The sequence below is a fragment of the Acanthochromis polyacanthus genome, chromosome 17 (genome assembly GCF_021347895.1).
Source record: "Acanthochromis polyacanthus isolate Apoly-LR-REF ecotype Palm Island chromosome 17, KAUST_Apoly_ChrSc, whole genome shotgun sequence".
Classification (NCBI taxonomy): Eukaryota; Metazoa; Chordata; class Actinopteri; family Pomacentridae; genus Acanthochromis; species Acanthochromis polyacanthus.
In genome coordinates, this window is record NC_067129.1 from 19134256 (window position 1) to 19158512 (window position 24257).

Below are 24257 nucleotides of genomic sequence, written 5' to 3' on the forward strand. Positions count from 1 at the left end.
TCATGGAGGACAAGGTAGCCCCTACCATCCCCCACACCTCTACAGATCCACAACTGAGAAACCCTGATGAATAATTTCACGTTTTTCTAGCCTTCTCTTTCCCTCGTCCTCAAATTGATTATTGTACAGAAAGCACAGCTAAAAGAGCAGCCCACTGGGTAATTTGTCTTTCTGACGAGCGGACTCCATGGATAGGTATGGGGGAGGGAAAAAGCGAAGTGCTAGAAATTATATGCAAAGGAAAAAGAAAAAAAAAGTGATTATACAAAAAAATTGATATTGGATGCTTCGCCCGTCTTGTCTCTGATAGCTCATTCTGTTTGATGTTGTGGTCAGAGGCACAATTGGGAGAAGTGGACATTTGCATGTGAAAATGTTCGGAGAAAAGTGAGAAAAGTGAGAGAAGCACGTTCCTGAGAAGCATCTATAATTACATGAAGCACACAGAAAAATACGAATAATGCTGCACCCTGTCATCTCCTTTCTCCATCCCCTCTGTGAATCCATATTACAAACAAGGCCGCAGCCCTGTAGCTACAAACATTCATCTGTCAGTGGTTGACTCTACGTAAATATGACTGACTGATGCGCTGTTGGATGATGCTAGCCTCCAGGTGTTTCCAGTCTCCATGACAGTGACACTCCCTTTGGTTGGCGTGCGAGGCTCCAGTGATGACAGGGAAGGAGGGTATCATTTGGACACCACAGGAACGATCACTAAGTGTGTGCAGACACCCTGCCTTATGATTAGCGTGAGGTATTCCATGAATAAGCTCTGCTGAAATACATGCACTTATCCTGACTCAGTCCTCAGCAACATTAGGTGACTCACCTGGCTGAATGGGAGTGAATTAGGAGGTCAAAACTAGGTCAACACTGTGTGTCATCGGCAATTTTGGTGCACACCTGGAGATGCTGTGGCGACACTTTAAAGCAAAGGGAAGCTGAAAGTCTCAAATACTCAACATTTGGCAATTTTGGTACAGACTCCACCATGTACCTTTGATTTTCCACCACTGCATAGCGAGCTGAATCAGCCACCCACCAACCCTGCTCTCATCTCCATCTTTCCCCGCATGTACCGTACGCCCTCATCACTTTTCCTTCCCCCTCGTGTTTTCCTGTCTTCCAGCTTCAATCTCTGCTTACTCTCATCTCCTCTGTTTCCTCTAAGCCATCTCACCATCTCTCAAGGCTTTGCTCCTCCCCATCTTCGTTTCTTCTCCTCGACTTCAAACCTCCCGTAAAGTCTCTCAGCAGAGCTAGATTTTTTTTTTCCTCGCTGATTTTTGAGGCCCGAGCTCTTTCCTCTCTTTTTCTCTACCAGCCGCTGTTGTGCATTCTCCACCCCCAACCCCCCTTCGAACCCTCCTAATGGATCCCATGTCAGCAGAATACCAGAGTAAACCACACAACTGCACTGTGGCTTCATGTCTGTCTCTGCTTCTATGTCTCTCTCTTCCATGGATGTCAAAAAAAAAAGGCAGAAAAAAATGAATAGAAAAACTGCTGGTAGAACACAACAGTTAAAGGACTCCAGTGATATTCTGCTTACTTCATAAAGCTGCATCTGATATTTTAAACAAATAACCCTCCAAGTTCATATTTCAAATTCTTTTGCACTACGGCAAACACGTGTGTGATTTACAGCACTCACCTGTAAGATTCTAATTTCTCTTCTTCTTTTTTTTACTTGATAAAGTCTTTGGATAATGATAAGAGGCCAATGCTGCAGTGTTTTGCATTTTATTGGGTTTTAAACTGCTGACGTTTAACTTTCCTTTGTCCAAGCAGCCATGGAAGCTATCATTAAACATGATAATTACCCTGTTCTGCTATGTTCCAAAGAAACTTCTGGTAAACTCAGCACTTACTAGACGATTTTTCCCAAATTTGCACCATACTTTGTATCCCAGAGGAAATTATGAGAGAAACATGTTTAATAAACAGTCCTGTCTCCTAGAAATTATATTAATATGCAATTAATGTCAGCAAATGTGTTTTGCTAGACACATAATGTCATCTGGGTTGGAATGTTTTATATACTATTAATAATATTCACACATAGATAAAGTAAACTCAAGTCACTGTGTTAGTTAATTTAACTTTGTAAGTTAAAGGTCATTGGTTAAATACTGAAAAGTCAACAAAGGGTGGAAGCAAGCAAAAAGACAAAGAGAAGACAGTAGATTTTTCAAAAAATATAGGATACCCTTGGATGAGTTGTTTGTCTCCCTTCAGTTCTGATTAAGCATCTATGACTATGCTTTACAGTGTTTCTGACTAAAAAAGCTTATCTTTTCACAAGCTGCAATGCATATCACGAGAGAAAATCTTTAAACTCTGCAAATCTGTATCTATTTTATGTGCTCTGAACTTTTGATTAAAGCCAAGAAAAATCTACTGCGTAGTGTGCACAGATAAAAGAGCGCAAATAATTTCCACCTCAATGGAAAAATATGTGCCTTGATCTTGCGGGTTCTTCTCTTTCAGAATGTGATTTCCAAGCTTCACGTAGCTCTTCATTGCAGTAACAAATTCAGCCAGTGAGTTTTCGCCAAAGGTGTGAGTGCAAGCTGCGGGATGTCAAACAGGGCTGTAGCTCTTTGCCTTGCTCTCTGCTTTAGTGGAGGCAGTGGTAGTCCATGCAGGGGGCCAGAACAGGCTCACAGGGGAAAGTGTGATAGACGAGCCGATAAGGGAGTGACGGGGACAAACTGTCACATCTCCGCTGGGCTCGGCACTCCACAGGTACACGGCATCCCAGGCAAGTCTGGACAGTGACAAATGGACCCAATTTCCATTTATTTATCTATCTGTTGTGTGGACCACAGAACACATGCTGGCGTGCCCCCCATAAATCTTTATCCTGTTAACACAACACCAATAAAAGCAGCACATTAGCCCTCCCAAGCAGCACAGGCTAATCAAGCATACGGTCACACAAGGCGTAAAGAACATGAGCACATTTGCTGTGAAATTACGAGCAAAATACACATCAAGAAGACAATTATAAAATCCCTGCAGACAAGCGGTCTTACTCATGGATACACACAAAGAATGTAAAGCAGCATTTCTTACTTAACTCTGGTAAGAAAAAACGGAAGGGACGCTCTCAGAGGATAAATCGAGGGCCAAAACCACTTCACTTATAACACAGTAATACGTTTCTACTGTGGAGATAGAAGGAGCTGGAAAAAGCTTAAGGGGACTGATGGGGTCAGGGGAAAGGGAAGGCACACATTTATACTGTTTAGATTTGATAAGGCCTGGAAATTGCTGAGTGAGGCACCCAATTCTAGAGACGCAAGCGGGCTGCCAGTCTGTCTCAGTGACTGCAGCAGGGTTGGCTCGGTGAGGAGGCCTCGCATGACAGGATGTCTCCTCCACTATTAACCCTGCTGACAAAAGCTTGCCTCTTACACAGATATCTACATCATCAGCAGCCAAACTGCCTGTCCCATCTACAAACACTAGACTAGAATTAATATTTCTTTCTCTACCGACTAGCTCTCTCTCCCCCCCCGCAGGTGCACAAACAAACCCATTTTACAGCCCCAATCAAACCCCATTCTCTCTCAGCGACATTAGCACACACCCACATAAACTCTCCCCGCTGCTTTTGTCATATTACCTGACAGAACACCAACAGATTTTTTTGCTCAGTGCCAAGCAGTCAGTGGTGTGAATGGCTGAGCCGCTGGATTTAATTAGTGCTGCGCCCATATGGATTAGCAAGCAGACAGGCACACGCACAAGCAGAAAGTATGTCACGTTCCCACCTGATCGGCTCTTAACATTGCCCTTGGTGGCGCACAAACACAGACGCACACATGAATACACACACCAGAGGGAAAGAATGAAGGCGGGGGGCGATGAGCAGCTTATAATCAGGTGATTTCTTTGCTGTAGATTTAATTGGTTTTAGCAGCAGTGCAAAGAAAACGTTAAGGTTGGCTAGCTGCACCATGTGCGCAGAGACAGCTGCTCTGATGGGCAGGAGGTAGGAGGGAGCAAAGTGAACATACTGCTAAACAGATTATTTTAAAAACCAGCCAGGTTGATGAACAACATACTGTTATCCTGGCAACACAGAGATGCAGACGGATGGAGGGACCACGCTTGGTGAACATTCACCTTTGAAACCCACGCAAATCACGGACGATTCCTGTCTGGTAATGTCAACTTCGTGCTGATTCACAGGTCAGAGATTGTTAAAAATGAACCCATAAGTCTGTGTGTTCAGCCAGTGCTACTTTTCTGGTAGTATCACCTTCTGTCTGTCTCCTCACCACATTTAAATTAGCAAGACACTTCTGAGACTGGAATGCAGAGTGCACATGTAATTATATCACAGATGTTTTTAGCTTGTTTGTTCAATTACGATTTCCTCACTGCCATACTAGAACTGGAAAATGGACAATTACTCAACAGACTTCTGGTATACCACTGCTCAGCATGTGCAGCCTCATGTGGCAGTTGCAAGGCTTGAAGATCAAAAACGCAAAATCACATCTGGTTCCGTAGCAAAGCAGAAATAAAATCATTGGACTGAATTCAAATGTGACTGTACTACAGCAGCCAACAGCTGCTCTGTGCAATTTGTCTTGTGCAGTTGTTGATTATTGATCTAGTGAACTATTGACAGTTCCTCAGTGGCTCAGTGATTCTTTGAATGTTTCTTACTTGTGCTCATTAACAAAGTGGATAAATCAGATTTGTGGGACTAAATGACAAAATAGCAATTTTCTTATAATCACATATTCAATTCTATTATTGCTGCATGTATAAATGGAGGCTCAGGCCAGTGAAGGTCTGGTATTTGCTTGACTGGTTTCCACTACTAGTGTGTCTATTTGTCACCTTAAGCCCAGAAGTCAAATCACGCACTCCTCCAAGAATTAGTTTCACCGATTGATCTGCTGGCTGAATGGAATATGCCATTTCCTCATTTCTGTCCAACAATACCTTCAATGCATGAGCGTAATAGTGCCATCAATGATGCGTCACAGACCGAGAAAAGAGGTGTAATGGGGTAATAGGCTTTGGCTATTCTTTACCCTTACCAAGGCTCCTTAAACTGAAACGTGGTATTTAGTTTCAGCTGTGTAAATAGGGAATAATACATAGCGATATTTGCTACGTAATGTGATGGTGGTTAAGGCATTTTGTGCAGCTAAGCTTTGTATGAATAATAGTGTAATCCGCTGCAATTATGGATAGATAGCTTATAATTAGCTCACTGTAATCCCTCCAGCTGTCTCCTTCTTAGCAGACTCAGCACTGTTTGGATCCAAATAGGAAGAAATGAGAATGAGAGCAGTTAGGGATATGGATAACCTTTTTCTGGGAAGACATTTATTTTTGGCGTCGTGGACTCGAATGGGACAATGTCCTTCACAGTCTGTGGAGAGAAAGCTTCTTTCATGTCTCTATAGGCTGCGGGGGAGAAAAACGACACACAGAGGAGAGAATCTGGGTTGAGTCGAGGTCACTGTTAATTATCATTTATGCTTCTCCCTCCCACACAACAAACCGCTGGCTTCTGCATCCCACCAAGGTTTTTCGTCTAGCCAGAGTTGACTTCCATTTTCTTAATTTCTATGCATAGTCTCATATGGCAGCATGTGTCCAAATTAATTGGTTTGTTTGTTGGACGCCAGGTTTTCTTCCGCTCTGCTTGACATAAATTTGCAGCTGCTTGGGGGGTTTGAATGGAGAGTGGGAGGTCAACATACCTTTGCGGCAGTCTTACAGTAGTTTACAAGGAACAGGGAGCTTTACTGGGAATGAAACCCTTGATTAGACACAGTAGGCGTCTCTGCTGAAGGTAGCCCATGTTTAAGAACACCCAATGAAGCGTACTGACTAACATACAGGGCCTGTTAAAGTCCTGGTGTTCGAGAGCTTGTAGTTGTGTTCAGAAACCAAATGGGAGTGACAGGGAGGGCTGTTAAACATGGCAGACTGTGTATACTGTAAACAATGTAAAGCACATTCCCTGCTGTGTGTTCATGAGAGTGTGAAGCTTCTTCCACTTTTCCCTCCCAGCAGCAATTTGGTACCAGACTCATCTAGCAGTGCTGTTGGTCTTTACTCCACATAAATACTCAGGGAGGAAGCATTGATATCTATTACTGTGCGTGCATACCCAGGAGAATAAAAATGCTGTGGAAAAAAGAACATTTCTCTGACTTCAATAACCACCTTCAACTAACTCTGCTCTTTATTTTTCATCAAATGACCTCAAACTACAAAAAGCATTCACTTGCTTTTCAATAGTGGTTGTCAGATTCTGAGAATTCTAAGATTTCTACTACTACCATGTGGCAATGGAAGCCAACTGTACTGTGATTGTGTTGCACACAGCACTGAAACACAACATACAAATTTGAAGAGCAACATATCTTTCCAGAACACGTGTCTCCATTGCTTTGTATTATCTAGAGAGCTACAGAGCGTGGCTTTGTTCTGTTCCTTCTAAAACTCAGTTCTACTGGTGAGGGATTGTTTCACCAAAATCATAAAATATACAAAATGTTACTCGGTGCTGAAACCACCACTGGGATTGATGTAGAAATCTGAGATGGACATCTCAAAACACGGCCGTATAAAACCAGAACTGTCTGCATGGACAGGCACCACTGAGTTGCTTTGAAATGAACGCTGGCCGCATCTTTAATTTAAAAATGATGAATTGTAGCTGAAATGGATGAACGCAAACCTACCAATGACCCATCCAGCACAAGTACCATGCATTCGGCACAATATCTCCTGAAGAAACATGATTCAATTAGCTCAAACTAGGAGGCTGCATGAAATGTGGAGTCAAAGGGCTAATCAAACAGATAGGATTTCATACATATCTGCAAGTAAACGATGGATATTCTCATCCTTTGCCCTCTCCCCTATTTCTCCCTCTCCAACTCTACCTCCATCCCCCATGGCAATGCGAGGCGAGCAACAGTATCCGCTCTATTACAGAACCTCCAGAGATATCTGCCTTCTCAGCATGCAGCAGAGCTAGAGACTGCGAAACTCGTACACACACACACACACACACACACACACACACACACACACACACACACACACACACACACACACACACACACACACACACACACACACACACACACACGTGCTGGATAGCTCGGCTCTGAGATAATCAATGCTAACAGAGCAGCAGCAGATAGAGAAGGTGGGTAGAGGCAGACCCAAGGCCAAGTTCTACTCAAACAAGCAAAACCAAGAAAGAAAACAGAGAATATGAGCACCCAGATCAAAAATATTTCACACGAACTCTTAAGCCCTATAATTTATGTGTTGCAGCAGCCTGTTAAAGTAATAGCACATGCGAGAAATGTGCATTTGAGGTAAACAGCACTATGGACGCAAAGGGAAAATAAGACAAATCTGCAAGTAAATATAATTCAATTGTGCTCAAATAAATGCACGTAAAGAATGTATGAAAACCTCCAATTACCTCTGATATGATGTCTCAGTTTTTTCTTTGCTTCTTAGAGGTGCACATGCTGAAAGAAATGCATGCCAACAACAACACCACATGGCTTCGGTGTATGTCTATTTATAAATGGCACTTTGTGTGTGCGAGAGAGGAAGGGTGACAGCAAGGATATAAGACATCAGACTGACAGCACTCCTACATCACACTTGCTGTCTCCGCACACGCTGTCAACGAACCTCAAGGAAAACCTGACAAGAAGTGCAGGTGTCCAATGGCTATTAGTGTAAAAACTTCCTCATCTGTCAGTGAAGGGAACCAGTTAGGGAACCAGCTGTCAATTAAGCAGCCACTCATCTTGGGAAGGTTCTCACACCCAAAAGTACAGAGTACGCGAAAAAGAAGCGCATGTGTGTGTGTGTGTGTGTGTGTGTGATGGGTGGATGTGTTTGCTTTATAGTCTGTCGACATTTTGGTGCGAGACCTTTCGCGAGACATTTAGCATGGAGTAGATGACAAACACGCATTTTGGCAAAGGCCCATAAGGAAAAAAAAAAGAGCTATTCTAAAATGGCAGCAGACAGTAAAACAGAAAAGGTGAATTTTGTGTGCAGGAATCATCACCTGTTTGTCTCAGCAGGGATTTGGAGTTTTCCATGAACCAAGATTTAATCAATCTAATATCTACTTGACAACCTGTGACCAACAAGCAGTGACAACACAAAACTGACATAGAAATACACATAAAGTTTACATTTTTTAATGGTCACTGCACCATTTTAAACGCCAAAATCCATTTGCAGAATAGCCAGTATCCGATCAATCCAATTGTCTGTCCTGCTATGAATCCTGGCTCACTTCACTTGCTCAAAATGAATTCAGTGAACCTATAATTAACCAGCTCAGCTTGGAGGCCACTGGGATAACTTATAGAAATGAAGCCTGGAAAAAAAATATGTGCTTCTCATTGGTATGTGAATCTTTCATGAGAAGATGCAAAAACCTGCCAGGAGGAGGTCTGCTCGCGGTCAATAAACGAGATGAAAATCTGACTTCGTTGTATCACGAGGCGCGTTCACCACCGAAATATACCAATGCATGGTGAGATCTGACAGAATATACATCTCAACGAAATAGTAAAACTACCAAATAGCACCAGTCAGTCTTCTCTTTATTAAAACATGGATTCTTCAGGATAGCCTCATCTACACATGGTACTGTCTCTTTTCTCTCATTTAATCAACTGCACTGCTTAATTCTAATTTATTAATTAAAGCTGGAAGGACATGTTAGATTCACTGCCACTGAAGTGCACAATCACTGCGTAAGCCACAAAGAAACAAACATCTTTGTATGAACTGTCTCACTGGAAAATTTATATATATGTGCTCGTTATGGTTAAAAGCAAGCCACATAAGGACTCCTCAGCCGAGGCAATTTGCGCATTAGTGTGGGAGAGCACACCTGTCATTCATCTGCTCGAAAACGCTGGTGCCATCAAGCACAGAGTGTATATTGCTACTTTTAATCATGTCAGTTTTGCAGATACCGAAGTTTCATACTAATTATTTCATGTTATTACAATAGCACAGCTTCCTTAGAAAATCCTTGTATTAGCTGCAATTCTTTTCAGTGTTCCTATGTATTTAATAATATTTACATCTGACTATAGATCCGACTCCTACTCTTCATTTATTATCAATATTGCAACAGAATATGCTATGCAAGATTACAAGGTTAATTATCACTATGCCAACACAACAGACTCAAATAATAGTCAGAAGAATTGGCATGCTTATACAGCCATTGGACCCTATAGTGAATTATCGGGAAACTAAATAGTCCTCAAGAATACACACTGGCAAATTCATATTGAAAAAAACTGAAGCATACATGTTTGAACTGAATACTGAAAGGAAATAATGATACAGAATGTCCCATCGTCCAAGCTGACAGGATTTTTTTTCTTCGGTCTGTTATGTATGAAACCTTGGAAGTCTGAATCTGTGGTTCTGAGACTGTCCTTAGTACGCTGCAGCTTCAAAGCGGAAATGCTGGGCTATGGTGTTGACCTCTTATTTCACTTTTGATGTGTTTTCCAGCATTTATATATGTGTGTAAACATCATATGCACATATAAATACTAGAACACAAAAAGAGACACAGAAGAATATATAAAATTTAGCTTTTTTCTTAAGCTCACTGCACTATTCTAAATACCAAAATCTATCTGCAGAGTAGCCAGTACCCGATCAGTCCAATTATCTGTCCTGCTATGAATCCTGGTTCACGTCACTTGCTCAAAATTAAATCAGTGAGCCTACAATTAGCCAGCTCAGCTTGGATGCCACTAGGACAACATATAGGAATGGACATGTTAATAACGTCAAATAAGAAGAACAAAAAAGTTTTTCAGTGGTAAGGGTCTTTAAAATACTCTGTAAATTTAGACAGATTGTGCGTTATTATATTTGGAAATGATAAACAAAAATCCGCGTCTCCTTACTCACCTAAAAATCAGGTGATGTTTATGTACGATTTTCCATTGCATTTGTTTGTCAAATACATTTGAAATCAACAAGTCTCCTCCATTTATGTTACTGCTTTGCTGTCAATACTAGATTGAGTGGGACTTGTAACAGTAAGCCTGAAAATGGAGGAAAAACTGTGATTTTCAAACTGTTTTGGTGCCTTAATCTAAGGAAAATTCTAGCATGTAGAGAATAATCAACCTCTTGGGGGAAAGTCCTGTTATGGTCTGAAGTCTCTACCCCCTACTGCAGATTCTATGGCTTTTTAAAACTGGAAAAATTCCTTTCAAAAATTAAATGATAATGCGTTTTCATTGTATAGGATTCTTTATGAGGTAGGGTTGCTCTTTAAATCTCAAGGCAGCAGGACATAAGCAGTAAGATAAAAAAATTCCCATTCCCCTAACAGGTGGTATTAGTCTTATCTTCTGTTCTCTGAGTGGCACAGGCAGTCAGCTGTTCTGCCCTCTGACCTCAGATAGTGGGCGTGGGGCAGTACTGTCATTATTACTGGCCCCGGAAAGCACCACTACACTAGTGCAGTGAGTGATGGTAAAAGTCATGCATGACACTGATTGTCCTGGCAGAAGTATTGCTGTCATTCCTTTTAAATTCTTTAATGTGAAAGCAAGTTACTATGACAATAGATCACCTACCAGATAAGCTGTAAATGTTCATTCGTCATGTGCATGTATGTGTATGTGAAGGTGAATGGGGGGGTATTTTCATTAGTATCATGCACATATTTCAATTTGACATCAAAACCTAAAATAAAATATGTTATTGCATTGTTCTTGAGAAACACAAGATATTATATTAAACCCCCAAAAATTAATTTCAGTGGCATAATAGCATATTTTTCATGCTTGCTTGTGATAAATTGCCGGTAGATTGCTGTTATGAAAATGAGTTGAATCCTGACGTGCTTTGCATAACTCATATTAAATACATGGGTGGGGAGGAGACAGTGATTTATGCCCTGAATGCAGCATTAAAATAGAGAAACAACACATTTTTGCGTAAAGGTATACTGTCTGGATTTTAATGTGCACGTGTGGAGGGGCATTTATATGTGTGTAAATGAATAAGTAGTCCTAGCGCTAAGGGCTATGTCAGTTTGGAGATCCTTTTAATTATCTCCAGTCCCACTTCTGTGTCTCTTGGTTTTCCGTTACCTCTCAGCTTTATCCTCTCCTTCAGCTCCCGGTTCCTCATTTCATGCTGTCTGTATTTGTGCTTCTTTTGTTATATTTCTGCAATAGCCTTGGGAAGTCTGGGAGAAACAGCAAAGGGAATTTTCCACAGAGAAACACTCAGATTGAGAGAGGATGGCCGAACAGAGACGAGGGACTTATTGGCAGAGGAAGTTTGCATAATGAAATATTCTATCTTTTCATATTCAATGACATTTGAAGATAAAATACTTCCATATAGTTGAGAGAATTAATGGAATGGAAACTATACCTGTAAGCATATACTCCAGTTGTGTTTGTAGACACTTGTACTAGAGTGCTATGTTATAGTAGGCTCTCATTCATCGCATTATCTCTGACTCTCATAAAAAACTGAGACCCTGAAAATTGGCCTTGATGACAGAGAAAAGGGGGAATTTAGTTTGTGGGTGTACAAGGAAGATCCCAGCTCGGCACACAGAGGATGCGAATATGAGCTGTCATTACATTCACGCATAGCAACACAATTAATTGGAAAAATATTGAAATTGCCTATTTGAATTCTGCAGTGTAAACATCACAAAACGCTGTTGACGTTGAAAAGATAAAAGGTAGAAAAATCACAGCCCCTTAAAGCGGCAAACAGATCAAACACAGGGTTTGGCACGATATAATTATTTTCCAGGTGCTGGAAAATGGAACAAATTCAAAGAATTTTAAGCTTTTTGGACAGAATTGCACTTTTGAAATAAAAAAAGAGATAGAGCAGCATCAGCATGAAAACACACCTTTGTAATACTGGCTTTATAAAGGCTGGCAGAGTACTGTCTGCTTGCATACAATTTGTATATACTGGAGTCTGTATGGCAATTTTATAATGGGGAACACATTACTGGTCATCAAAGCTTTCAGCGAGCAGCTTCAACAGCAGCAGCTCCTTCACAAACCTGTCTGCACATTTGAAAGTATTCCCACAGGAGAGAGGGGAAGCAATGCTCCAGAAGGAAGAGGAGGAGGAGGCAGAAAATGGCAGAAAATAGGGGATGCAGAACTGACAGCCAGGCAGGCAGGCAGGCAGGCAGGCAGGCAGGCAGGCAGGCAAAGGAATAGTTGTAGTGCCTTGGAACTGTTCATCTCATTATTCGGCTTTCCACTGAGAAACCACCCCCTCTTTCACTCTTTGTCCCCTATTTTGCTGCATGTTATAAATTACCACATCTGCAGCCTATTAGAGAAGATACCAGAATGTTTGGTTGTGGCAGGGAAGCAGTAGGAACAATGCCGCATGAAGAGTCTATCAGTCTGTTTCGGCACTAGCAACTGCTCACATCTCCGCTCCCAAGTGTTTGTCACTGCTTCTCGGTAGTGTCATTTTCCGTAAAGGACTCCACTGATACACGGCATTCTCAAGTCTCTCAGATTGTGTCTTTGCATTGTCTGATTTGTCATTTTCCATCAGCCACATTAATTATGTATGGTGTGCCCTAATGCTCAAGTTTAGAAGATAATCAATATTTGTTAGCATATCATTTTCAGAGGATATTTTGCATTCTCTCAAACCCAACAGCTTCAGCTTGTTGGCTGCATACTAATAACCCAACCGGAATACACCCTGACTGAAGAAAACTGAGTGAAATATTTAGTGATCTTTAGCATTTTAGTAGTTTTTGTTGCTGAAACAATGAAACCTGGCTGTATCTTTTATATCTTAAATCGTTATGCGGGTTCAATTGTGCATTCGGCTGATTATTATCTTGATTTTGACAGTAGCAATGGAATGAAAGCGGCTTTGCAGCAAATACAAAAGCAAGAGCCGAGCATTTGAGTCTGATGACATCTCGATTTTACTTTGTTGAGCAAAAAGTGAGCGGTGATGAAAGGCTCTGTTTGTCTACAGCATATTGCTTTCATGCACGTTAAAAAAAACAAACAATGAGTTGAATTTCCCTGCACAGCAATTTGGGTTATTCATTCAAAATATGTGATGCTTGATTATAGTTGGCAGTGATAAAATAAAGCGTCCGCCCCTAGTAGATCCCATAAGAATTTTGATTAGCTTAATGATAGTCCAAAAAAGTTGGCATTTTAATCACAAACATTACCAAACAGTCATCAAATCACAATTACACAGCGCACCATCTGGGAGAGTGTGCATTTTTCATTTTCACACCCTGAAGGCACTGTGAGACTGAGATTTTTTTTTAATGTTTTTATAGAATTACACTTAACTTTTACTTGGTGTTATGATACAACACAAAGCTCAGCGAAAGCAGGCAGAAAGCTCTGGCAGATGAAAACTGACATATGGTTGAAAATAAAAAAGCGAAACCACCTTTGACCCCTGAGGAAGTCAGAATTAACCCCGAGTACAGATACAGCTGGTGCGTGCTGTTGATTGTGGCATTGCCGAGTGACGGATAGAGGATGGATAACGCTAATATCTCAGTCAACGCACAGCCATTCCTCTTCTCTCGGTGACAGCAGGATTACTCAGCCATGCCGTAAGCCCTTAATACTTTCACACAGACAAATTCACAAGTAAAATACAGGGCACGCGAGACGGTACATGGTCTGTTGCAAGTTGCGACTTGATAATGGCTTTTCACTCTTAATTAATTTGAGTTGTTAGAAACACTTCAGCAGCTAAGCACATCAGGGCAGGTTGTTTCTCCCTCCGGGAAGTTTCTTGCGCCACGTTACAAACCCGCAAAACAGTGAGTAACAGGAGTATGACATCAGGGTAACTTGACACAGTGATCATGGAGTTTTATCGGGAACAGATCAAATCTTGCTGCATTACTGCACTACTACAGTACTGCAGGGAAATGCAACCAGAGTTTAGAGCTGTACAGGCAGAGATTTTGTGTCATGGGACATCGGTCGAGCTATGCAGAATCTTAGAGGTCACATAGAAACCTGGAAAATAAGACAAAACAATGACAAGAGCAACATAAAAAGACAGAAATTGAATACACAGCCCTCTGCTTGTAGCTCTTTTCTCAACCCTCTCTGTCCAAAGCTCCTTCCACCAGATGACATATATGCACACGATTCAAACGTGTAAAAAATAGTTAAGTTAAAGGTTAAGATTAATTTGAGGATTCACAGCTGATTCAAACACCAACTTCCTGATTGCAAGACCTCCATCTAACCCTCTCTCTTTCTCTTTTTTTTAAACTATCTCAACTGCCCTGATGAATAAAGCCAGTAAAAGATTTTCTAAAGTGTGAAAACGGAACCTAATTTCTTCTCAGACCACTTGAACTACAATCGTTTTTTGGGCATGAACTCAATAATGGCAGAAATACTGCCTACCCAAGCTTTAACTCTAACAAAATGAAATCTAGCAAGATTTGGAGAATGTAAGAAATGGAAGAAGAAATTAAGAGCTGCCTAAAGCACACACACTTAATGTCACTGGCATGCTTTTAAGATGGATTTTGAGTTTGGCTTTATTTATTGTCTGAGCCGAAGCACCACCGTAAATGAGGGTCGATTCTCACTTTGTTGTTTCAGTGAATGAATGAATGAATGAATGAATGAATGAATATGGGCAACCAGAGGCCTATATACACAAGCCTTCTTCTTTAACAAAGCGATTTGTTGATTTTACTCTCCTGGTGTGCTGCATTGTGGACTGTTTGTCACTTCTTATCAGCAATTTTTTTTTTTGTTCTCCAAAAATGAGCAGAAAAAAGAAAAAAAAGTGGAGACAGCTTTGTACATCTGTAATGCAAGTGATGCCGACAATTCAGTGCCTGCCAGCTTATGATTACACATAAAGATAGATTCAGCAGATTCTCTCTTCTTGACAGGTTCAATGGCACATCTCTGTTACAAAATACAGTCTTCTTTTGTTGGAGAAAGTCTATGGAATATCAACGTTCCTGTAATTATTGTTGTAATTCAATAATCTGCCAAAGAAAGCAAAGATGCGAAGGTCAATCCTTTCCTGAAGCCCCAACAGTTGTTTCAGTTGATACATGTACAGCACTATCCTGACACAATATACACACACTAAAGGTACAGTTCTACATTCTGATTGTACTGCCACACACCCAGGAGCCATATGGTCTTTGTCAGAAACTCCTCAGTACTTCCTCTCTCTTCTCCTTTCACCGTGCCGTTACGAGCCAAACAAACTCTTTCCCTTCGCCCTGACACAAATCTGGCTCTTGGAAACGCTGAGCCGAGGGGAATATAGCGACTAAAATTGTTTAGACAATACTTGCAGTGCACTCGCCCCAGTCTCCAGACTGTAAACACAAACCAGCTGTCCCCCGAGTGTGATACTTATTCACTGACTGATCTAACCATAGGCCAACCAGGGGAGAACAAGGGAGCAGAAAACGGGAAGAGGGGCTAGTGCAGCCGTCGCAAACTGTCACAGACAATTGCAAATAAATAGTGATATCTGACTTTGTGGCTGTGAATGAAAAGCAGTTACAACGTGTCAGCAAGTGTCTATCAAACAATATCACTCCTTGTCCATATGGGGAGAAAATGACAACTTTCCTGCGATATACCGCTCTACTGCCACTTAGGATCTTTTGCAGCGTTTATCCAGAGTGACTGCAGACAGGATGTTGTCAGTGACAGTGACAGCCGTTTGAAGTGAGGAGCCATTAGTTAATGGATAGGGGCAGGCGGAGGGGGAACCTGACCTCGGAGAATCCACTGCTGTCTTCGCTGCTTCGTACATCTCCTGAACCCACTCGTTTTTTAGCATAAGATTACAATGAAAGAGGAGTGGATTGGTGAGACAGAGCAGGGGTCCCACCTCGAGCTGTCAATCTCACAGGCTTCTGATCCACTTCAGAGAGTGCAGTGTTGCAGTGGACATGTCTGTCATGTTAATGCGTGCGCGCAATTACCACAAGCTATCACACGGCTGCCACTGGCTTTCTCTTTCAAGCTTGGGAAAAAAATAGAATTGTATGCTTTACTATAGTACGGGGAAGTATATTTGATGTAATTTATCTAAAAAGCACACATCCATTTGTGCCACTGGTATTCCTCGTGCTTCTCTCTCTATGGCCATTATTAGTGAAATCACTACATGTGTTGTTTAGCTAGATGATAGACAATTATTAAACACGGAGAATGTATAATGGATGAGTTGCCTATTTACCAAAAGAACATATAAGTTTGGTACTTAAAGATTGCCTGAGATTAGGGGGAAAAATGTTTTTCATAGGGATCTAAAGTATAGGAATCAGTTTCAATACTGTACTCTGATAAGAATTTCACCAAATTTAGACTCTACATAAACATATGCATGCTACCTGAAACATTTCCTGTGAATCTGAAGCATATTTGAGACATATGTACACAAATGGTGAAAGTGTCTGTAACCGTTTGTGTCATAAAATATTTCGATTATTATCTTTATTACTTCGTCTGAGTAGAATGTGTACCAGACTGATGTAAACTGCTTAATTTTCCATTGTATATTCATTTGTACTGCCTGTTTTACTCCCCTAACAAACAGTATACAGCATGTATGTGTAAGTCTAGCTGAAGGCAAGATTTGCAAAAGTAACATTTCATATTTTAAGTACATATTCTATTCTAATTGAGCATATATGAAACTGTACAGCCGTCAGAAGCAGTTGTGCATGATTTTGGTTATGTGACGATCTGTGTAAGTTTGTCTGTCTCTAAAACGGAAAAAACGGATTTGGATGGAATTTTCAGGTCAGAAATGACACAAGGACCACCTGATTGGCAGTGATGCAGCTTATAGTCTGGATCCATGGATTTGTTAAGGATTTCCCTATCATTGCGAGATAGCGGCACAGCATCACTGTAACTATGACAACAAGTGAACGCAACATCAGCTTTCTGATGACGATCACATGATTGCGATGCTAATACAAATCCAGCATTGCAGACTCCTCGGAACTTATCTGTTGGAAATCATACAATGAACAATTGATTAAATTGTGGGGGTGTTTCTAAGTCCCATCAATTCTATTATATATTTAGGTCACACAATTCAGTATCTGTACATAACATACACCTTTATATCACATTCCTGTGCTCAATGCACGGTCATTTTTTATGAAAGATTTCATCCGTCAGAAATGATACAATGACTAAGCAGCCTTGGTGGAGTACTTGGAGGAGCGCTCTCTGAGTGCTTTTCTTGTTCTTTATGTTGTGTACACAATGGTGAGAGAAGGTGCAGATCAATACAGACTTGGTACGAGGTATATGATGAAAATTGTCATGAAAAAGATCAAAATAGTTCACTGGGTGACATGCTGGTAGTAAATGCAGCCAAAATATGTATATAAAAAAATGGCAAAGCTACTGAAGTGGCAGACATCAGTATACTAAAGGATTATGAAGTAAAAATCATAAGTTGGTAACAGCTGATAGGAGGACAGGACACATGTTACTACAAAAGTCTGCATTCATAGCATATCTGTTGATAAAAATGAATAATGTATGAGTATGCATCTCTAAATAATGCAATATAATCATTTACACTGACTAAATATGCAAACAATCAAAGTGGGCATTTGTGCTTTTCCTTTAATTCTTCCAAATGCATAAGGAGGAGTGTGGCTATATGGTTGTCCTTCTCTGAGGCTCATTACTTCATCACTGCACAGTTGTGCTTTAACCTTCAGCCCTGCTATGAGCCTCACTTTCCTCTGGCAAATGGCAATGTCCAATTAGTTTAAGAATAACATTTATTCCTCTCCCTTACTGCACCTAAAAACAGTTCGACTATCCAATAACCTTTAGAGTACACAGGCTGTGACTTTGCCTTCACCTCAATAAAGCGCTCCATGATTGAATCAAGGGGGTGAGGTCAATAGGACATATGTTCATTTCCCAGGGTCCTCAAGGGTCCCTGCAGGCAGAAAAAAAAATATGCTGAGTGTCTCCTGTGACATTTATTGGATACGAACTAAGCTATATCTCTTTTTTTTATTTTTTCCCATTTCATCTCCTTCACTTCCAGAAAAGGCGCAAGTATTCTATTTGTGTGTGTGTGTGTGTGTGTGTGTGTGTGTGTGTGTGTGTGTGTGTGTGTGTGTGTGTGTGTGTGTGTGTGTGTGTGTGTGTGTGTGCGCGGACATGTGTCTGTGTGCGTGTTGTGTGTGCTTACACAGTATTTTAACCCTGTGGTCACGCTTCAGGCACCAGCACATGCTACATCTGTCACTGTCTCCACAAACGTCACCTCGATTTTCTGCGAACAAGTTTCACTTCTGTGCCTTGAAGGACAGATACTTCTTCCTCTCTGTCTTCTCTCACCGTCTGTCTCTGTCACTCCTTTCCTGCTGCCATCACTTTACATCTGTCAGCCCCCGACACTGTCTTTTGTCAGCTGCCTCCCCACTTTTTATCATTCTGCCTTTATTTCAGTTCAATCACGGCAGCAGCAGAGAGAGTTATAATACAGTCAGCTCATTTTGAATTGAGTTGAGGCTTTTATAGGTAATTAATTTTCCACTGTAGCTTTCACATTTACTTTGTCCGTGAGAGCTAAAATGACTAATTCTCTGTGGGATTCTTGTCACCCCGCTGCAGTATTTCCCTTCCTGGGCAGCCAGGTCCACTGGTTGACGACAACCAATCATGTAAATTAACAGTGACTTTTTAATGTTAATTACAAGGGACGGGTGCAAAGCATAGCATATTCATTCAATAAAATAATACTATTATATCTTCACTGCACTGCAAATGTTGTACTCTATGCAAACATTTTTATAAATAAACTCAGGATATCCCTTACTTTCCTGTGCTGTTTGAGGTTGTATTTTCTTGTTTTGAACTAACTAAAAAAAAGCGAAACATATTAAATAGTAATTCTTATTGGGAATTATTTGTAAAATTATCAGATCTGAGATTCAGCGCTTTATGGTTATCAGTATATATTTTTAATGAATGAAGTAATATAAAAATTGTAAGTTTAATTAACTCTACTGCAGCTACCTCTCTTTCTTTAGTCACCACTGTGTGGTATCGAGCGACATTCAGCCCACAGAACTGTCTGACTGGTTATACATCATGAATAAGCCAATCAACACTGAAGGAGAAATGTTGGAAAGTGTTCTCTAATTTAAACACATAAATGCAAGTATTTCAATCATACTAATCATTTTTGTGATAAAGTTTGTTTTATTATCAATTTTGAGTGCAAGATTGTCATATTTACTGCAAAAATGTGTATCAGTTCCAACAATCTATAAGAATACTAATCCTTGGCAGTAGTATCGACGCTGGAAAAAAAAGGGAAAAAAGATTCTTTTGACTTTTTCTTGGATCATCTGCTGTACTGAATAGGACTTTCTGATTTGACTTTTTTTTATCTGTAATTCTTGTTTATAGCATTCATATTTGCATGTGTATGTGCTCACCTTAAGCTGGTGCAATGTTTTCAATTCACAATTTTAATTTAGCACATAAGCATGCTAACAGTTGCTAAAGTATGGCTGGACACAAAGCACCGCTGAGGCTAGAAGCTGTTCAGGTCTTTCATCACAGACCAACTTACTGAATTAATCATAAAACAAATTCATTGATGGATCTAGATGAAAAATGATGGCACACGATTGCTCCAGTCCATTCTAGAGAGGACAAAAATAGCTGTGAAGACATTTGAGTCAATCTAATGGGGTTGCTGTGGAGAAGGTATGAGGATCACCACAGTTATTGGAATGCACTGGCAGGGAAAATTAGTATCTGTACAAAATCTCATTGAAATCCACTGTTGTGATATTTCAGACTGGACTAAAATGGTGGAGCAGTCAACTGAGTGGCCAGGGTGACTAAAATCAAACAAATACATGTATAGCACTCACAGTTGGGGTTTAAATGGCATTAATTGAGGAAGAACAGAAAATTCTATCATGGTGTTATAGAATTACTTTAAGTCTCAATATGCTGTATTAGGAGTAACAGGTTATCATCCAAAGAAATAAATACTTCATAATTTAAGATGCATATGACAGCACAAAACATTTATAATGGAGTCATATTAATGTACTCATTATACATCTATTGTGGTATATATTCAGCATATGGCATTACTATAATTGCATGTCTGTTCGGTCTCACTTCAGAAAACGCCAAACTGGAAAACTCTTCCATATTATTAGAGCATCATCACACAGCATGCCTGTCTGATTTCTGAGTGACACATATATTAAATTTGGAGAGCGTTGTCCTCTGCCAAAGCCAATACCCTGTCGTTTTAAATGAATCTCATCTGGATCTGTACCAAAAGTTAATTTGTTCTTCTTTTGTGATGCTCCTCCTCTCTGCTAAGTTTCATGAAATTCAGCTCTTCAGTCTTTGCATAATCCTGCTGACAGACAAACAAATAGCAGCCGATGCGAGAGCTGAGGCTCACCGTATGTCATGCTAAAGAGTAATCAGAGCATGTCAGCTCAAAACCCAGTCATCCCTCAGTCAAAGCAACCTGTAAGCAAAAATTACCATCGCATTAACAAGACTAAACAAATTATTTGACACATGTATCGACATAATAAGGTCAGTCCTCCTTTTAACGCTCCCCAGCTTCTCAGTTCTCGCCTAAACTCCTTAACTCAGCAGCATTTGCCACAGGGGATTCTGTTTTACCACCTAGCCCCGGGGTGACCCATGAATCTACGTGACCTCTGAAGGATGAAGTAGGGAGACATAATTCATCCAGGCAGCTTCAACAAGTCCTCTCTGTGTTCCCCCTCGACCTTAAAACCTGGCAGTAAATTTAGTGAACTTCGAGTAATAAACTCTCCCCCTCGAGGGCTTAGCAACTCGCGGTAGGAGCGCTGATCTAGCATTACCATGATACCATTTGACCATCTCTTTCATTATAATTCAAAAGGTGAAACAGATACTGCAGGGGTATTATTATACTAAAACCTTGACGTCTGCCCAGGAGATCGAGCCGGGGTAGAGCACCGCATGCTGACGCAGCTCAGCAGAGCAGGGGATCGACAGTAAAGGATGAGGAGCTGCGCGGTGTCTGAGGGCACGGCTGTGGTTGTTAACCCTTGTCACCAACACATCCCTCTTTCAGCACATTCTCCGCTCGTGTTATCATTCAGGCTGATCCCAGTGTTTTTGGATTTGTAAAACCTGCTCTCCACAGGGATTGCGGGACCATCTGCACTATTCTGATGGTCATAAGGCCCCGACCTCTTGCTCCTTGCCCTCCGTCTCTTTCTCCCCAGGCTTCATTCCAACACTCTAGCCAACATATACACACATACATTTGGTGGCTGCATGCAACTTGATGGATTCCTGTCTGAGACAAACTGCAGTGAAAGGCCGTTTAGCTGGCAACGCCCCACACTTGACACCGCGATTCAGCGAGTTGAGATTGTCACCTGTTAGGAACACACTCGGCCCTTGTTGTTTAAACCTGTGAGACTAAAGCAGACACACAGCTGCTGCGTGTCTGACAGTGAATTTCCACCTGTTTCTCAACCATAAAATCGACCCGTACTGGAACAAAAGTAGCTACATTTTTGAAAAGGAGGTGATAGATTCACATATTACGTTTCATGTATAATTAGGACAATCGGTTGAGCTGGTAAGTGCAAAGAGTGCCAAAGGAAAGTAAACATCAAAAAGACTGAATTATATTCTGATTAAAAAAAAGTAAGTTATTTTTGCGTCAACGCACTATGATGCAGGAGATTATCTAAAGGTAATATCAAGCAAATTTCAAGCTAATTATCAGAAAAAGCTACTTTGCTTCTTTGAAGACTGGAACGGAAATCTCTGAAAATCATCATACACATCAGGTGACTGGGAAATTTAATTAAGGTGTTTATAACAGCTTAGATGATTATTATCTGGATGCGTAGGTATTAAACTGGGTATCAGATAGAATTTCAAAGTAATTCTTGGCCAAATGTTTACAGACCTGGTTCAATCCTTTGCACTGATGCCGTTTATATTTTGCATGCATTTGATGATGAAAACACCCTTTTAATCAGCACAAATGCACACTGATAGAACTTACTGGCTACTTCCAGGGATGCATTGTGACTGATCGCCTGGCCCAGATAGTTTCGGGCCACGCACACATAGCTGCCGTCATCCGGTTTGCTCCGCCGTCCGTGGACGATGCGTAGGAAGAAGAGGGAGCCACTGGGCAGCAGCATGCGGTGGGAGCGGGGGTTGTCACGGTCCGTCTCGACGCGCTCCCCATCCTTGTACCATTCCACCGTGGGAGCAGGACGACCCTCTGCCTTACAGTTGAGAGTGGCTGGTTCCCCTTTGGACACGATGAGGTCAGAGGGGTGCTCCACGATGCGGGGAGGGAAGTCTTCCTGGCGAAGACGTGACCCTAAAGGGGAAGAGAGGCACAAAGGTTACGTATACACTTAATTGCCAAATTAGCTGCGTAATTATTGTACATGTCAGTGCAGAAGACCAAAAAAAACAAGCTACATTGAAATATATTAAATAATCCTTGCATGCAATGAAGTGCATTAATCAAAAGAAAAAAACAGCAGCTCTAAAGGAATTAGACATGGCGCATTATTACTGCTCTGCAAGTGCCTCGTATTAACAATCATCCAGTTTGACAATATAATTACCACACAAACACGCGTCCCTCATAAAATGTTTTGCTTTTGTTTCGGCAGTTGGAACCCCACAAGGCACCGTGAATTAAAAAACAATGCTGACATGAGAAATCCTCAGGAAGTAATATCTTTCAAAACATGTCTAGCCTTCAAAAATGTATTTGAAAAGACATAATTAAATAAAGCTTCTGAGAACAGCTTTGAGGCTTGAATTATAATGGGATTATAGCATTATCTGTGGTTCTACCGACACACTGCTGTAGATGTTTGTGTTCATTCCACTGATTTGAATATTTAATAGATTTAAATGTATTGAAACTTCTGGTGCTACAGCTAACAGTACAAAATCCCCACCTGTAGTACGGTTTTCATTCAATCAATAAATTACCAAGGAAAGAAATATGTTAGATAGCCCATTAACTCTGCATGTATTTTCCATACCTTGCTGCTCTGATTCATCAACATGACCGCTCACTGTCTCCTCCAGCTAGTGTGTGTGCATCCAGTTGTGTGTGGATTTCTGTGTACATGTATTTATGCTCTGTGCTCACCATTTGAGGCCAATTTGACCACAGCCTCTGAAACCGTTACAGAAATGCGAATCAATACCTCCACAACCAAACCTGCGCTAACAACCACAAAATCACCTCTAATCCCTGATACACTGCTGAGATGTCAATCACGCTGCTCCTCTCAAAGAAAACTGTGCAAGAATGACTCCTAGTGAGGCAGAGGACAAAGCAAACCTCCCTAATGAGATCCAGGTACACAACTCCACTGCCTCTGTGCAGCACATCTTACATTCCATTCATCTCTCTCCAACACCCCCAACACAGTCGAGCATCCACAACAGCACACCTCAAATCCTGTCCACACGTTTTCTCTTCCTTTTTTCCTGTACTAGTTTCTCAATCAAGGTTGGATTCTGCAGAACAGCTACAGGTCCCTTTGAAAGAATTAAGTAAGTGTGCTGGATCGCAAACATCACAATACGTAGAAAATACAGATGGACATGTGGCGTTAACGTCAGTCATGTGATCACTATTTACCTGTTTTATTGCTGTGGGAACACTTTTCTGTGCTTTCACGCTGCCGCAAACAGTAAGTGAGCTTGCACAGCCTTCAGCAGGTCTCACTTTAATGTGCCAATGGCCCTGTAAAGCCGATAATCACCGCCGTGCTCGAAAGTGATGAGCTCCTACACTCCTGCTGCAACCAATAAATCCCACACAGACAAGTGTTTACCCAGATAGATGGCACCTCACACGTTGTGAAATGGGTGAGAGCTTGATCCACTGGGTTTTGTGGTAGATTTCTCATGTGTTTTCACAAATCTGCGTTCACTGTCTTTTCTAAAAGCTCAAAATGATCAAATTTGACGTGCCCCTTACTTTACACCAAGAGTCAGGAACAATAGATGTACGGTAAATATGCAAGTTGACCACTAAAAACTGAAAGCTATGCTGACATTTGCGCACTTTGCATTAAAAAGAACACATTGTATGGATGGCAGTCTGATTAAATG

The 24257-nt window shown here is 41.0% G+C and overlaps 1 protein-coding gene across 2 annotated transcripts in view; it reads right to left on the reverse strand.

Moving 5' to 3' along the window:
• Positions 1 to 24257, reverse strand: part of LOC110967301 (roundabout homolog 1-like) — a 94266-nt gene that overhangs the window by 36780 nt on the left and 33229 nt on the right. For both annotated transcript variants that reach the window (XM_051937468.1, XM_051937469.1), the window contains one exon: positions 22165 to 22491. In XM_051937468.1, coding sequence (XP_051793428.1) covers positions 22165 to 22491 — 327 coding nt within the window. The remainder of the gene's footprint in view (positions 1 to 22164; positions 22492 to 24257) is intronic.